Raw genomic sequence first — 17,244 nt, forward strand, 5'->3', positions numbered from 1 at the left:
GGGGGAGAGAAGGTGATGTGGCAGGGTGAGGACCGTGGGTGTTTGGGCCACTTCCTCGTGGGACTTACTTGTGCCTTCGGTGCCAGCTCGAGCCCAGTATCATATATACCACTTGGATTTGATGATGGAATGCTGCCGTGCATGCCCCGATTTACGGCTTGTTGGTCAGACCACACCTAGGTCATGATGAGTGGCTCAAGTTGCATGGTAACATTGTGGCCCATGGTTAAAGGCTAAGTGTCTGTGAAGGCCCCGGAGTGAGTCAGAAGCTGTTTCTCAAAACGAGAGTAGTTATCCAGGGAGATGGCAGGGTGTTCCTCCAAAATAAAGGTCTGTGATGTTACTCACTTGTAGGGGCCTGACAAAGCCTCCATCTGCTTCTCTGTTACCACTGACACTTCAAGCATCATGGAATCTGCTGGATACTCACTGAATCAGCTGGGTTCTGGCCCAAGAGCCAGAGCAGTGTGCACGGCAGCCTGGACCTGTTGTAGAACCTTCTTGTCTTCCAAGCTCCACTCAGAGCTAGCAACTTGGCCAACGGACTTGAGGAGCCCACTCACCTGAGGGGTACGGTGTTTCCCAAGCCCAAAGAGGACCATGTTGTACCTTTTTGTTTTTGCTGCTGTTGTTGTAGGAAAGGCTGAATACAGCTTCCCCTTCACCTAAGAAGGGAAGCCCCACACCAGTGGATCTATAGAAAACCCACTGAGACAGAAGGCCCCTCAACTCTTGGCAGATTAGTTTTTCACTGACTGACACACAAATGTCTCTCCAATAAGTCTAGAGTTGTTACTTCCCCTCACTAGGTCTAGCCGGCATCATGTCACTGACGCACAGGACCAGCATGAAGTCTTGGGGAAGGGAAGGCAATCAAGGTGCCTGCTTGACTGAAGTCTCCTGTCGGGCTGGAAAATTGATACACCCCTGAGACAGAGCAGTGAGGTGCATCGCCGATCTTGCCAGCTGGAATTAAGCTGCTTTTGGAGGTCTTTACTCACAGGTATGGAGAAAAAACACCAGATCAACAGCTGCATATACCAGGAGCTGGGAGATGTGTTAATTTGCTCAAACAATGAAACCACATCCGGCATGGCAGTCGCAGTTGGCATTGCCACCTGGTTACGTTTCTGAGAATCCACTGTCATTGTCACAGAATCATCTGTGTTCTGCTCGCGCCACACAGGCAAGGTGATTGGGGGTGTGTTGGGAATTGCCACCCTGCCTCCTTCAGGTCCTTGATGGTGGCACTAACCTCTGCAGCCCCTCTGGCAATGCAGCATTGCTTGGGCTGACTCTTTTCCTAGACAGCGGCAGTTGTAGCGACTTCCTCTTGGCCTTTCGGATCACAAGAGCCCTCACTGCAACAGGCCACAGACCAGTGTGGAGACGCTGCCCGTTGCTGAGTATGTCTGTCTTGATCATGCTTTCTAGAACTGAAGACATGACCACAGGATGGGTCAGACACCTGCTGTGAGAGGGGTGTCTAAAATTCTGGCCACCTGACCTCCATAACCCCTACTGTGATAGGTGGAATCCAGCAGTGGTTTGGGCTCTCCAAAATTGTTGTTGGCTCAGAGCCAGTGTCCAGTCACTCCTGAAAGGGCCGATGACTTCCTTTTCCTCAATGTAGGTTCACTCTGGTAAAAGGCCATATGTCCTTTTGGGGAAGGCTAGAAGAAGGATTACCAGGAGACATTTTTAGCAGTGTTCCAGGTCTTTCCTCCTCCATTGGAGGAATTCTGTTTCTGTAAACTGACTCAAGTCTGGGAATTGGTTGAAGGCCCGAGTCTCTCTGTTTTACCTTGAAAGCGAGTTAAGCTTTTGTTCACTTGCACTAGAACTTTAATGCTTATCCAGATCAAGTAAGAATTTAGTAAACTTCCCATCTGTTTGACTTCTAGGAAGACCATGATCAACCCCCGCCCCCTTACCTTTGGTGATTCATTGCCACCATTCACCCTGTCACCCTGGGATCAGTCATCCCCATTGCATTGAAAGGTCCCCATTCAGTAGTTGCAGTGTCCACTGTAGTTCCTGACCCACAGAGAAGAGTGACCAAGGATGCTGGGTCACAAAGCTATTTACCAGAGTCATGGTGAAAGCTGTGTCCTCATGACCCTCCCAGAGGGTGACAGGTCTTATATGATAATTTCACTCCAGATTCCAATTTCCCTAAGCCTTTGGGTAGTTCCTTTACTGTGTCCCAAGACAAGTCTGGCCTTGCCACCCCTAGCATTTAGTGTAGGTTACCTCTTGGTCCATGTTTCAGTCAGCTAACTGAACAAACTCTGAGGGCCCTTTCTAATCTCTTGAACTAAATCACTGACTTCAGATTCTGGTTTAGTGGTTTCTCTTTCTTTCTTTCTTTCTTTCTAAAAATATTTTATTTATTTATATGACAGAGACAGCGAGAGAGGGAACACAAGCAGGGGGAGTGGGAGAGGGAGAAGTAGACTTCCCGCTGAGCAGGTAGCCCGATGTGGGGCTGATCCCAGGACCCTGGGATCATGACCTGAGCCGGAGGCAGATGCTTAATGACTGAGCCACCCAGGCACCCCTGGTTTCCGTATCATTAAATTCATTAAATTCAACTTTATGTTCCTTCCACTGTTTCCCCACATCCTTAATATCCATGCTCATATTCATTCTGTCCCCAAACACATTTACTTTCAAGCAAATTTATGTGTTTGCACCCACAAGGGTCTTCTCTTTTGAAGCACCTTGGCCCTCTATTTGTAGCCAGATCCTTCCCTTTCCTCCAGACAGGTTTCCTGACACTTCTTTAAATACTCTCTTACCCCCCAAATTCTGCAACACTTTTTTACCGCCAAGCCCTGGTTCTCGGCATGTATATTGTTACTTGGTTTCTGTTCCCAGCTGACGGTGAGCTCCTTACGGACAAGAATCATTTCTGGCAGGTGCATTTCCAGGTGGGGGTGGCGAGGCGCTTCAGTAGCCTCCTTGACTGAACCAAACAGAAAGGGCGAAAGAGATCAGTCAGGGGGCCCAAGAGCTCTGCATGGACCACAGTCTGCCTCCTGGGCTGGCTGCCCAGCGTGGGGAGGAGCTCTGGGAGCGGTCCACTGCTGCCGGAAGCTTCAGAAAGTTGGATTCCGTTTCATTTTTGAGCAATTGCTCTGCGCATCTCTTTCCTGGTGTGGCCGGTCTTCTTCCCACCTTCTCCCCACCCTCTCATTACCCCCCCCCCCCCCATCTCTTCCATCAACTCTCTGGTCACTTCCCTAATCATGCGTCTGGGAGGTGCCTCGCAGACCCCACCCCAGTGGGCTGCCAGTCTCCTTTTCTGTACACCCGTTCCCCCACCGCCACTTCCCCTCGCGGGTGCGCTCAGCAATGAGCCAGAGGGCGAACTGCAAACTTTCAGAGGTCCTGGAGGCAGGCTGTGCGCTGCCCTCCCCAGCCGCGCGCGGGCGTGTTTGTGTGTGTGTGTGTGTGTGCGCGCGCGCGCGCCTGAGTGTGTAAGGGGCCGAGGCTGGAAAGGAAACCGGCCGCCTCGCGGAGAAGGAAGGAGCCTCCCCCTTCCTCGTCGCCCCCCTCCCCACTTCCCGTCCAGCTCGCTGTCGCTTCCCCCCTCCGCGGGCCTTTGGGCGCACGGAGCCTGCCCACCGCAGAGGAGCTGGAGGAGCTAGGGCGCATGCTGGGCGGGGGACCCCAAGGCGCCCTGGCCGGTGGCGGCGGGGGCCGCGGTGCAGGTAGGGGCGCTGACACGATGGCTGGCGGGGCCGGGGCTCGGGTGCCGGGTGGAGGAATCCAGGCCGGGAGGGCGCGCTCTGCCCCTTGGAAATCGTGTAGGTCTGGGGTTGTGCCTCTGTCCCCATTCTGGGTTCAGCGCACCCATTTCGAGGCGAAGGAAACCGAGGCAGGGCGCGTGGTGTGCCGGGGTAAGAGAGGAGTGGGTCTGGGGCTGTCAGGTCCCTCCTTTAGGGCTGAGCCAGGATCCGGCAAGCGGCAGTTTCCCGAAACTGCTCTCGTCCGACCGGCCGCGATCCGCCGGTCCTGGCGGCGGACGAAGGCGTCAAGGACTCGGGCTTTGGCTGGGTGCGGGGACCCTCACACTCGCCTTCCTCCTGAGGTTCAGCTGAAGCTCGGGCTCCACCCGACCAGCGACCTGGAGGGAGGAGGTTGGGGTTGGGATAGGGAACACAGTGCTGGCACCTCTCCAAGGGGCCGCTCTGCGAACAATTTCACCTCCCACTTCCGACTTGGCGACGGCGACGCCCACAGCCCGGCTCTGGAGAGACCGCTCCGTTTCCACCTCCTGCGCACGGGTCACGCTGTCAATTCTGTGCTGACACCGAGGGCTTTAAGTGGATTGTTGCTTTGCAAGAATGAGAGGGCTTCTTTTCCCGACGCACAGTTCAGACATATGCAGAGGAATTTGAGACTTTCGGAAGGGAGTGGGATTTGGAGTCTGGGTGCTGGGTTGTGTCATAGCTGTGCCAGAAGAGGGCCCGGTGACTTTAGACACATCCCTTAACATCTTGGAACCTTGGTTTCCTCAAATGTGAAAGGGGACGCTTAGTGTGTGCTCAGTTAAGACATGAAGTTTGGATAATATCAGAGTCCTAGGAGCTGGGAGTTGGAGACAGTCGGCCTGCATCTCAATCTTGGACTTAGTCATCCCTCAGTTTCCCCATTTGTAAAGTGGGGATGGTGTCAGTGCCTACCTCGTAGGGTTGTTATGGGGTTTAAGTGGGGGCAGTGGCTCTGAAGCACAGTTCAGTGCCTGAGATAGTAAGCTTTAAGTAACCTTAGTTCCTATTTTTACTAAGCAAAACCTAAATAATTTGGAGTGATGTGGAAATACCAGTTTGCTTTGATTAAGGTATAAACAGAGGAGTACTTTATTTATTTAAAAATTTATTTATTTATTTTAAATAATAGGAGGCAGAGGAAAAGGGAGAGGGAGAGAATCCCAAGTAAACACCCTGCTGAACAGGTGCCCATGGGGGGCTCCATCTCTCTACCCCGAGAACATGACTTGAAACTGAAATCAAGAGTCAGATGCTTAACTGATGAGCCACGCAGGGGCCCCAGTAATGGAGTATATCAAAAGAAACTTAATTTTATTATATTCAGGCATGGCACCTGAAGCCTTCAGAGGTTTAGTTGTGAACCTATGCCGCTGTTCAAAGACAGCCTGGATCTGCTTTCTGAGCTCTGTAACCTTGGGCCTCAGTTTCCTCCCCGTTTCGTTACAAAAAAAGACCAAAGACAAGAAAAGTGGGGGCAGTAATTACTGCTTTTGGGGCTGATAGAGCCGCCCGAAGATCAAATGAGGTAAAAGATCTGAAAGAGTCTTGAAGAGCACGAGTCGCTCTGTAAACGTAAGACATCACGGCTACCAGCAGGGAATAACAATGTCTGCCGTTTTTCAGAGCCTGCACTGTACCAGGCATGTCTTAGGAATCCCTTTGATGCCACCCGCCCTAAACCTTCCCGAGGTGGGTATTTCGAAACTTCGCTTTCCTGTACAAAGCTGAGATGCAGGGCTAGCCTGCCTCATTCCCAAGGTCACGTGGCAGTTAAGAGAACCCTCGTGTGGGTGCCTCTCAGAGGTGTGTTCTCAACCACTGGCCAAGCTGAAGCCGTGGAGACGAGCTGTGGCTCAGGGTAGACCTGGATTAGATTATAGGGGCTCGTATATCCTAACATATTTACAGGTTCTAAAATATGAGAGGGGGTGCCTGGTTGGCTCAGTCAGTAGAACATATGACTCTTGATCTCAGGGTTGTGAGTTCAAGCCCCACACTGGGCACAGAGATTACTTTAAAAAACATTATATGTGTGTATGTGTGTGTGTGTGTGTGTGTGTGTGTGTGTGTGTGTGTATGAGTGAATTGTTAGTCCTGGCAGATGAGACTTTGACATAATATAATTTTTTAAATCCCTGTTTTAAAATCCCATTTAAACTATTTTCTTGCACAAATAAACAATGAAAATTTGCAGAGAGAAAAAATATTAAAATCTTGACAGGACGTATCCCGAGGATTCCTGGCAAATCTCAGACTATATGAAATCTGAAGTCACGTTTTATTTTAATGCTTTAAGTTTGCCGGAACTCTTAGGGTGGTACAGGAGGTGTAAACTGGCATTGCGGCTTTCCATGTCACGGGGATCATGCAGGGCTGCCCCCCCCCCCATATTTCTGCAGGGACTTCACTGCTCACCTGCGATAACCCCAGAGGGAAACGGGCCTTTTGAGAAAGTCTGTGCACCGGAGGGAGAGTGAATCCCACGTCTCTCTGCTGCAGAAAGAATCCCAAATTCCTTTATTTCCTAAATGAAGTTCTCCTGTTCTTTTTTCTTCTTCCAAGAGCAAAGCACACTCATTACAGGAGGCACAAGAAAAAGAACATTAAAAATAATCACTGTAATCCCATCAATATGGGCAAATAGCTTCACATCTCTGTTCTTGTAAACCGTTTCTGTGCTGTGTTCATCAGTCTGTATCTATTTTAAAAATGGGATGCAAACTATTATTTTTTTTTGAATGACAAAAATAATACTTGCTCAATGATCAAGCATCCAGACATCAATTTAGGAAAGAAGCCAAAATGTATTAGGTGCATTAAAACTTTTCCTTTAAAGTAAATCTGAAAATTTTGATTGGAAAAGGATTGGAAATTAAGTTGCTGTTGTTTGAGTGTGGTTTTGGCCAAAGTTCGATGAAAGAACTTTAGAACCAAGAGAGGATATAGTAGTGATCTTGAAATAATATCTAAAATCCAGCATAGAACAAAGATTTTGAGTATAAAAATAGGTAACATTTTAGATTAGATTTATTAGAATCATTGTTTTGATAATGATGATAAGAATTCAGTTTATGTGCTGGGTTCTTGCAAAGCAAGCAGAGGGCCCTGCTTCCAGAGATGCCTTTGGCTGCCACTCAGGGGGTGGGGACCGACCCCTCTGGCACAGCCTGGGCCACTTGTGCCAGTCATTTTTCAACCAGCACCATTTAGGAATGTAAGACTTTCAGCCTTAGGGAGACTTACAGTGTTTGTTCTTGACGTTTATGTCTTTGTGGGGAAAATTCCTTAGTGAATGTCTTTTGTGCAACCATCATGCAATTTTTAAAACGCCTGCCACAGATGCTCTGACCATCCTGAATCCATTTTTTTTTTTTTTTTGAAATCAGTTTACCAGCTGCTTATTTGGGCAGACTTTGCAGTCAGTTTCTAGGTTTTCACAGCAAGTGGAAGGGAAGGACTGTGGCTGACCAATGACTATCAGAGATAGCTGGCTTTGGAAGGCAGTGGGGAGCCCATCTGGTGTGCTGCGCGGCTCACACGATCAGAAATGGTTAGCAGAGATCGTAGGGCTTCCTCTGATCACGAGGGTCCCTAGTGGTCAGGTGTTAAAAACAGAATCACAGAGCTTATTGCTGGATGACATTTCCGAAGATTAATGGGTTAAACCTCTTGAGTTCTGGCAGGTGAGACGCTGAGGTGCATTTAGCAAGTGCAAATGCTGAAAAGTATATATTTGGTCAGTAGGATGGTAGCCGTGGGTGCAGGAGACCTGGTCGCAAATGAAGTAATGGAAATAAATAGGCTTAGGTTGTCTGTCACTTTTCAGCTTCAGGTTAGTGTCCCAGCCACGTGGCGTTGTGCTCATCCTCTTAAAATACATGGACAAAGTTCTGCCTGTTCAACTCTTAACATTTGCCTGTCATGGGAGGACTTCCCCCCTTTATTTGCAGATCTGTCTGAACTCTCAGAGGAGTGCAATTAAGACAGTAACCTCCTGGAGGTACGAGATAGCAATCTTGGAGGGTAAGTCATCCATCAGGGCGCACTGACATTGAGTGGAAATAGAGGTCACAGAGTCAGGCCTGCTTAGATTGCAGTGGAAAAGGCGAGGAATGGCAGGAGAGTGAGTATTAGAATCTGGGTCTTCCCTCACTGAGAGCTGTTTCCATGAAGCTTTGCTTCAATCCATAGTTTGGCATAATTCATCACTGCTTACAAATATTGAGTGAACCAAATTAAATCGTTACTGATTTATGTATTTTGGAATAGGCTGCCTTGGAAAGCACTGAGTTTTGTTTGTCTTTTTTTTTTTTTTTTTTTGGTCATCAGAAGCATTTAAGTTGGTGTTGGGTGATTCTGTGGTTGAATGCAGTGGGGGAGTCTGCCTGTAGGGAGGAAGGTTGGATTGGGTGACTCGTGGGAACCCTCATAGCTCTAGGATTCTGTGATTTTTGTCCTAGAGGATTTGAGCTACTGTGTGAATTTCTATTCCCCGCTCATTGAAATTACGTATTTTGAGCCCCCCTACCTCCCAGGTGATTCCATTTCAAGAGGTCTAGACAGCTCCCTGCAGTTAGCTGCCCGAATGCAATACTTACTTTAACTCCCCAGGGTTGCACATATCAAGGATTGATATTAATTGTTAACATGATCGTGTTCATCCAGGCAAACAAGTCGACCAGGAATAGAAACATGCATTTCACAGGTGGCCCTACATGGAGACTAATTGTTTTCTTAGGTTGAAAGGTGAAATATCTCAAGTTTAATGAGTGAATTGCATCCTGAATGTGGATCCTGAGGTTAAATTTAGTTTTGTGACATGTACACCAACCTAACTTCTTTTTCACAGTTGTTGTCTCTTAATTTGTGAGTGGATTGATAAGGTGATTTGACATGAGTATTAGGCTTGGTTTATGACACAGGAGAATGCATGTTTTTGGCATTTACAAGTGAACGCCATCTTACTCGATCTTACTCGAGCACTGATGGGAAGAGGAGGACCACTTCACAGGGGTCAAATGAGAAAAGATGTAAATTTGGAGGTAAATTGGGGTTCTCTGGTTTCAAATAAACTGGACAGTTAGAATTGGAAAAGCTGTTTTGTAATTCCAAATCCTCTGATGGAGAAAGGTTTGTGTATTTCAGCATGAGTCTTGATATTTTCCTAATGGTTTTCTTTATAGCCACAGGCCAGGCAGAGTGGAATATGAAACAGCTGTGCTTGGGCAGAGATAATCTGCATTCAGTTCAAATAATAGATCTGGAGGCCTTAAACTACCTTGACTTTTTTTTGGAGATAGAATTGACCTACATTAATTTCAGATGTACAACATAATGATTTGATATTTGTATATACTATGAAACGATCGCCACATAAGTCTAGTTAACATCCTCACCACACAGTTATATTTTTATCTTGTGATGAGAACTTTTAGGATATACTTTTAAGATCTTTTAAGATCTACCTTGACTATCAATCCTTCTGTTTCCACTTGTCTGCTTACAGAGTTCTCTTCTGTAGACATTAGCTTATCCATTTGTTAACTCAAGAATGTTTATTTTATGTACTCTGCACATGGCACGGTGTGGTGCACAGCATGGTGCTTAAAGATGTATTAGATTGTCCTCATGGACCATCCAGTCTAGAGGGAAGATGTAGAAAAGCCTGGGGTTCTTTCCAAGTGATGGAAGACAATGCTTGGGGCTTAGCAGCCACTAATAGGAGGCTTCTTTGGAGAGCATCTCAGGACTTCCTTCTGTCTACCCAGTTTTTTTTTTTTTTAAAGATTTAATTTGTTTATTTGACAGAGAGACAGTGAAAGCAGGCACACAAGCAGGGGTGGTGGGAGAGGGAGAAGCAGGCCTCCTGCGGAGCAGGGAGCCCGATGTGGGGCTCATCCTAGGACCCTAGAATCATGACCTGAGCTGAAGGCAGATGCTTAACGACTGAGCCACCCAGGTGCCCCTGTCTTCCAAGTCTTGACACTGATTCTCTGTCCCGCAAGTCCTTCCAGTCAGCCTTACGCTGCTGCCATAATAATCTTCCCAAAGCACAGATATGATTCGGTTACTGTTACTCTGTGTAAAGACTCATTGTCCCACAAGCAAATGTTTAGCATTCCTTGCCAGGCCTTCCACGAACTGGCCCCGGAATCCCTAAAACTGACATTCTGACTCTTTTATTGCACACGTTATTCTGCCTCCCAAGAATATTGTAGAATCCGGTCTCTTCCCCTACACCCCCATATCTCCACATCAAAACATTATCCCTCATTTAAGATCTAGCCTGTAAAACTTCTCAGCTTTCCCTGGTCTTCTAGCATCATCCACTCCCTCACCCTCTTCTGTTCTAGTTGGTTATGTGTTTAACCTGCTTTTCTTTTCTTTCTTTCTTTTTTTTTTTTAAAGATTTTATTTATTCATTTGACAGACAGAGATCACAAGTAGGCAGAGAGGCAGGCAGAGAGAGAGGAGGAAGAGAGCCCGATGCGGGGCTCGATCCCAAGACCCAAGATCATGACCTGAGCAAAGGCAGAGGCTTTAACCCACTGAGCCACCCAGGCGCCCCTAACCTGACTCAGTTCTGACTCAGCTGTAAACTCCTTCATGGAAGGAGTTTGGGAAAATGGAAAAATGGTCAAATTCTGTCATCTTAATCCAACTGCTCTATTTTCTTAATTCTGTGATTTGAGAGGATCTAGTCTGGTTTATAGCCTTACTCCCTCATTTGTGTAGTATGCTTATGGTTTATCCCACCTCCCTGAATTGAATTAAACTCTTTAGTATATTTTAGACAGACTTATTCAGTCTGTAGATTAACTGTTTCTGTTATTTTTATGTCTTTCAAAAGCAATCAAGAGTTTTAGAAGTTCCGTTCGGTTCAAATGTTTATTGAGATGCACAAACCACATTGCCAGATTCGGTGGTAGCAATTTAAGGTAAGAAAAAATGTAGACTAGGTTCATATAGCTCAATGGAGAAAAAAGAGTTGATTCTTGTGAAGTTTCTGGATGCTGTTTCATCAGAATGATGGGCACACTGGGAGGCACCAGAATCATTAAGAAGTAATTAGCACCTAGTAGATGCCCAGTGAATAGTATATAGAGTGACGGATGGATGGGGAAAAGAAGAAAGGAGAAATCCTTTAATTCATAATTTATCAATTGTAGTGTTTACTTGTAGGTATAGTAATTTTGAAGATAATTTACAAAAGTATTGGTGCTCATGCTTATACAGGAAATGTGCTGCTCTTCCCCGAGGAAGAGACAGACAGCTCTCCATCCGCAGAAACTGCATTCATTTCCTGGCTGTGGCCTTGTGTTTGCTGAATTTCGTCGACCTTCTCTTCTCGGGCAGCCCTGTGGTTGAGGACACACACTTCCCAGGCCGGGGGAGGCCCCCAGCTGTCTGGGGACCGTCTCACGCAGTCTCACACTGATGCAGCACGCATGATCTCACCCTCTACCCGGAGAGCCAGTTGGCCTTGGGGATTGTTAAGTTGAGTTCTGAGCTATTTCCCAACCATGTGGCTTTTGTGCGTCTTTCTTTATGTGACTTCTGTAGTACCATGAATGGAAAAATGGACAAATTCTATAATTCTAATCCAACTGTTATATTTTCTTAGCTCTCTGATTTGGGATTATCTAGCACATTTATTCAAATATTGTTTTAGAAACTTTTTTGAAAAGCATAACGTGATCTATAAGAAAAGGCATTGATACTGTCTCTGTTTCCTCCCACTTCACTGAGGTAGAACAGGGCTCAGTGGAAATAAAGTGAGATGTTCCAAGGGGGTTGCCTTATCTTAGGCTAATCTTGGGATGAATTTATAGTGACACTGCTCTTAAATTTGGTATCCTGTTTTTAAAAAACAAATGATCACCCCCCCCAACCACCGCCTTTAAACAGTATTCTATTCAAATTTGGAGACTGCCTTTTCCAATAAAATGAACAATTATTAATCATTACAGACCTGGGAAAGGGGTGAGTCAACCACGAATTTACTATAGAGAAATACACTCTTTTGGGTATGCCTTTGCATTCATCTGGGTTCAATTTCTTGAGGGCAGGCCTAGTCTTAATTATCTTTTTATGACTTCTGTTAGACCTGAGGTAGGACAGGGACTTCCTGACTGGCACTGGTTTAAATTACCATGTGCATCCTAGCCCCCATGGCAGGAGAACTGCTTCCTAACCAAGGCTGCATTAGCAAGGAGAGGGTAGGGCATTTGTTTTAAAGTTGGTTTTACATGGGGGCGCCAGGGGGCACAGTCAGTTAAGCCTCCAACTCTTGGTTTTGGCTCTGGTTATGATGTCAAGGTCATGGGATCAAGCCCCAGGTAGAGCCCCAAGTCATGCCTTGGGTCAGGCTCTGTGCTCAGCGGGGAGTCTGCTAAAGTTTCTCCCTCCCTTTCCCTCTGCCCCTTCCCCCTGCATGCGCTCTCTCTCTCTCTCTCAAATAAATAAATATTTTTAAAAAAAGAATTAAAGTTGCTTTTAGATACAGGCACAACTCTATGTCAATACAAATGATAAAAACCTCTAAAGGTGTTTCCATTCACACATTTCATAAGAGAAAAATGTCAGCAGCCCATATCAAAGCACATCGCCACGACTATAATTTGGAGTGGCTTTAGAAGACGGTGAGAAGTGGGTGCGGGGGTGGGGATGTGCTGCAGCATCCCCGAAGCCAACCCTTGCCCTTGTCACGATATTGTCTCTGTTTTCCGTGAATTCCTGTGAATTCCTGAAACATCAGATGGGTGCGCGGAGTGCGTTGCCAAGGCAAAGCTCATTTAAGCTGTGATCAGAATGCTTCAGGTTACTTGTTGCTGTGCATACAGTGATGGCCAGCCATGACTGGTCAGGCGGCCAGATGGAAAGGGCTCTCGACTGGGGTCAGAACCCAGGCCAGTCCCTTAATCTCTCTGGATTTCAGTATCCTCCCTTCTGGAAACGAGGGGAATGAGATCAGGCCCTCAGTGCAGAATTGTGGTCACATAATTTCTCGAAGAGCTCATCACAATCTGTATATGTGTGTGCATAGAATTGCTTTTGTTGTAAACTTGCTGATACTGTTTCTAACATTGGTCCTACCTGTGATCTCCGCTCACCCTGTAGCTCGTTCCTCGTACCCTCATCTGGGTCCCGGATCCCTTAACTGAATCACATCAGTGTTTCTGTGGCCAAGTAGATGCTTGTTCCCAGAACTAAGTGGAATAAATAAAGACCCTAGACCGCTTTGTGTCTGTGCACACGAGGTTTGCCACCGTATGAGTTCCGTCAGATCAGACGGCTGCAAGATGGAGAGAAAGCCTGTGGTTCTCAGACAGAGACTCCTGGGTTTTGGAATCCTAGATGATGCATCATGAACTTGTACTTAATAGTTATTGTAGCTTCTCTTTGTCTCCCCCTGCCCCCTCCTTTCTCCTCTCTTTCCAATTCCTAGTCCATTAGGTGGTCTCTACTGTTTCTCAGATGGGCTGCTGATAAGCGGTCAGCAGGCAGAGGGACGTGAGAGATGTCACAGGGAGGACGGGAATAAGATTGTACGGAGGGTGTCTTGTTTAGTCTGGCTTGAGCACGTTTCCAGAGCAGGAGGGCAGATGGCCCCTCATCAAGGGAGCACTGGCAGTCTGCTCTGGGGGGTGGGGAGGTTCCCGTACTCAGCTTCCCAGACTGCGTGCTCCACGCCTCCGTGGCCTTGGTCTGACACTTGGATTCTTGTGCTTCGCCTAGCAGTTTGGGACGGCCAGGCTGTGTAGACTGCCTTGCACTAGTTTTGATTCCTCTTTTCAGGCTGCCTCTTGGATGAATCCTTTATTGCCACATTTTGCGGCCCAAGGGCAAATGATACCTTAGGCTGTATGCTTCCCTGGGCTCCAGAGACTCTGCTTGTCTTGGTGGGAGCACGGGACCACCACTGATATTGACAGACCTGCTGGGGAGAGAGTTGAAACTGTCAAGGTGCCGCCTGAAATGCCCACCGCCTGAAATCAAGGGGAGCGGGTCCTTTGGCATGTGCGACGCTGCCTTGGGCTCCAAGCACACTAGAGCTGCTTGTGATAAGGCTTCCCAAGGGTGATTAATACCAAACGTATCATGGAGAATGAAGGCTGCTTGACAGAGCATGTCGAGCTGGCTCTGCAAAGGGAACACTGGTCCTGATCCCATCAATCTTTGCATTTTTCAAGGTGCAATTTAATTTTGGTTTTGTCTTTATTAAGTTTTCATCTGTGTGAAATTTAAGCTCTCTAAGATTCTCCATTACGACACTGTGTTTTGGTTTCTTCTCTGATGGTTTGCCTCTCCTGCTGTAGAAAATTTCCCGCTCCTGCTGATATCATTTCATACCCAAAGAGGGCATTCTAACCTTAAAAGAAGTTCAGCTCAGCACTGTGCCTTCCATCGCCTTTCTCTCTAAACTCAAGAGTTTGCTCACTCCCTTGGCTTCTCAGGTGTTTTGGCTCCAGGGAAGAAATAGTCACGGTTCACATTTATTTAATAAAACCATTACGGAAGCCAAAGGAACCCAGGCACACATGGGGACAGAGCGGGGGACCTGGCTGCTTGCTTCCCCATCGAGCCTCGCTGCCCACCCCCGTGCATTTGTTGAGCCGTCCCTGGGAGCTGTTTTCGTGGAGGGACAACTTCTGTGAGGCTGGGGAGTGGGCAGGGCGTTTGGCTGGTCCTTTGGGTGTCCTTTCAGCATTGTCTGCAGTGAGTGTGGGAGTCAAAGGCCCTTCAGTGCAAAGATAATGCCAGCTTGTTCCCTGGAACCCCCAAAGAGCCAGAGTCAAAGGGGCTTTTGTTTTACCAACAGAAAAACCCACAGGAAATCCCAGCTTCAGGGATTCCTGTGCAGTCTCATTGTTCGCTCAGATCAGACTGTGCTTGGGCTTCCTCTGAGAGAGGCAGTAACTTGTACAAAAAATAAATAAATGATGGGATGCTGGGGGTCAAGTGCACGTGCCGTGTGCACTAGCACGCAGGTCAGACAATCGCCTTCGACCCTGGTGCTCAGGTTCTTTGAGCAGTGAGCTCTTGGCTAGTGAACTGAAGGGGATAATAGCCATATCCTGCTGTGATGAGAATTGACTATGGTCATATGAGTAAAGATCTGGCTACAGTGTCTGTCTCATCGTAGGTACCTGCATTATTATTACTACTGTTATTATTGATGGGCTCTTATTAGATTTCAAATCTCTAACAGCAGTTCTGCCACTTACTACGTGTATTCCCTTCATCTGTAAGCTGGGCGGTGATGATGCTTGTTTCGCAGGGCCTTTCTGAGCATTCCGTGAGATAATATATGCAAAGGGCTTAGGAAAAAGGTGGCAAATTAAAATAGGGGGGCTGCAGCCTTCAGGTAGTCAGGTGATTTCCTGGCCAGCATCCTACTGGAGGGGTGAGTGGGGCCAACATCCAGGCTGGGCCCCCTGTGTGAGGAAGGCCTCCCTTTTCCCAACTCGTCAGCTCAGAGGGACTACCTTTTACTAATTTGGTTTCCCAGAGGGGATATCTTTTTATAGTTCATCACCCCCGAGGAGGTGCCTTTTTAAAAACTGGTCCAGTGGTACCCTATGTGCCAGCAGTGGTCCTGTTGACGAGAGCAAGGTGCTATTACCAGTGTAGCAGACGGAGCCTTCTGGGAGTGTGTGGCATGCTTTACCTGGCTCTGTCTTGCTCACTTCACTGTAATTTCAGTGACGGTTACCATGGTCAGAGCAACAATTTTGCCATTTCCCCAATTCTAAATTTTCCCTAGAATTTTCCTTGAGGCCAAGGGCAGTCGTTCCTCTGCCTTCCTAGGCCCCCTTCCTCACCACTGCCCTGCACGTGTCCTGCGGAATGGACACTTGTTAACACAGGTTGAAAAGAATGGGTCGGAGTGTAGGCTGGGTGCTGGTGGTTGATTCTTGGCCCCTTTCCCACCTGTTCTGTGCTTTGCTCTTTACTGCCGAGGCTGGGAGTCTGAAAACGGCACATCTCTTGCTCCCTTGCCGGCTTCCTTCCTGTTAAATTCTGCCAGTAAGAGGCCCTTACTGAGGCCTCCTGCCAGAGGCAGGAGGAAGAGAAAAGCTTCTGGATTCTGGGTTTTTCAGTGGGGCAGCTGCAGACATGAGCTGGAGCCGTGGCAAGGCTGGGGGATTCGGGTTTCCTGAAGCCCTGCCAAGGGGCCTTTCTTCCCAGGCTCCAGAGCCAATACACGTTTCCTCTTCCACTGCCGCAGACTGGGCAGGCTCCGGAGCAGCCCGGGAGCATCAGCCTCTCATCTTGGGCTACTGTCCTTCCTCCTGCCTTTCCTTCTCCTTCGTTCTCTTCCAGTTCTTCCCACACCTTTGTGTCCAGCAGTCTAGATTAAAAGTCCTCTGTTTGGGGGTCCCTGGGTGGCTCAGTGAGTTAAAGCTTCTGCCTTTGGCTTGGGTCGTGGTTTCAGGGTCCTGGGATTGAGCCCCACATAGGGCTCTCCGCTCAGCGGGGAGCCTGCTTCCCCTCCCTCTCTGCCTGCCTCTCTGCCTACTTGTGATTTCTGTCTGTCAGGTAAATAAATAAAATCTTTTTATTTTATTTTATTTTATTTTATTTTATTTGACAGAGAGAGATCACGAGTAGACAGAGAGGCAGGCAGAGAGAGAGGAAGGAAGCAGGCTCCCTGCCGAGCAGAGAGCCCGATGCGGGGCTCGATCCCAGGACCCTGAGATCATGGCCCGGGCCGAAGGCAGAGACTTAACCCACCGAGCCACCCAGGCGCCCCAAAATCTTAAAAAAAAAAAAAAAGTCCTCTGTTTGGTGTACTTGGAGTGGCTTCAGTTTTCCTACTCAACGTATGGCTTCTGTGGATCTAAATCTGTGGGGTGCTCAGGGGCTGGTACACTCCCTAGGATCTCAGAGCACATGGGCCCTTCCTCTGTTTCCATCTTCATCACACGTCAGGATTACCGTGCTGGCGTTTAAAATAGGTTTTCAGCCTCTAGCCTCTTCCTAATCACAGTGGACATTCTGGTCAGATTAATTTTCCTAAAACTCTAGTTACCTGACTCACTCCTCTGCTCAAAACTCTACAATTTTGATGGCAGCCATTTAGCAAAGATACAGTCACCTGTGGCCTAGACCCCAATGGTGGGAATCATTACCAGGGACACCTCTTCTGCAAGCCTAGTAGAGGAGAGGTCTGGGTGGTCAGACGGTCTTTCCTTCACCCTGCCTGGGAAGAAGGCGGTTAGCTGACAGACACACCAGAGGTCACACGGGTGTGAGGAAGATTTCAAAGCCTGGTCTGTTCTCCTTCCTCTTAAAAGAAATGAACAGGACATGATAGGGTCGCCTGGAAGAAAAATAATACAATTCATGCTCAAATATAGCTTTGTTGTTTCTACATAAAAAAACAAAACACAGGCATTGTAAAGAAGAAAATCAAACAAGCCTGAAAAATACATCAAGAAATGATCACTGGAGTCCCACC

At 47.6% G+C, this 17,244-nt stretch overlaps 1 protein-coding gene across 1 annotated transcript in view; it reads left to right on the top strand.

The window, feature by feature from the left end:
* Nucleotides 1–3,323: 3,323 nt before the first annotated feature.
* DISC1 (DISC1 scaffold protein) overlaps nucleotides 3,324–17,244 on the top strand; it is a 371,035-nt gene continuing 357,114 nt past the window's right edge. Inside the window, exon 1 of the mRNA XM_032313944.1 lies at nucleotides 3,324–3,716. Within this exon, the coding sequence (XP_032169835.1) occupies nucleotides 3,659–3,716 (58 nt within the window). The 5' untranslated portion in view covers nucleotides 3,324–3,658. The remainder of the gene's footprint in view (nucleotides 3,717–17,244) is intronic.

This window comes from Mustela erminea, chromosome 14 (assembly GCF_009829155.1).
Source record: "Mustela erminea isolate mMusErm1 chromosome 14, mMusErm1.Pri, whole genome shotgun sequence".
Lineage (NCBI taxonomy): Eukaryota > Metazoa > Chordata > Mammalia > Carnivora > Mustelidae > Mustela > Mustela erminea.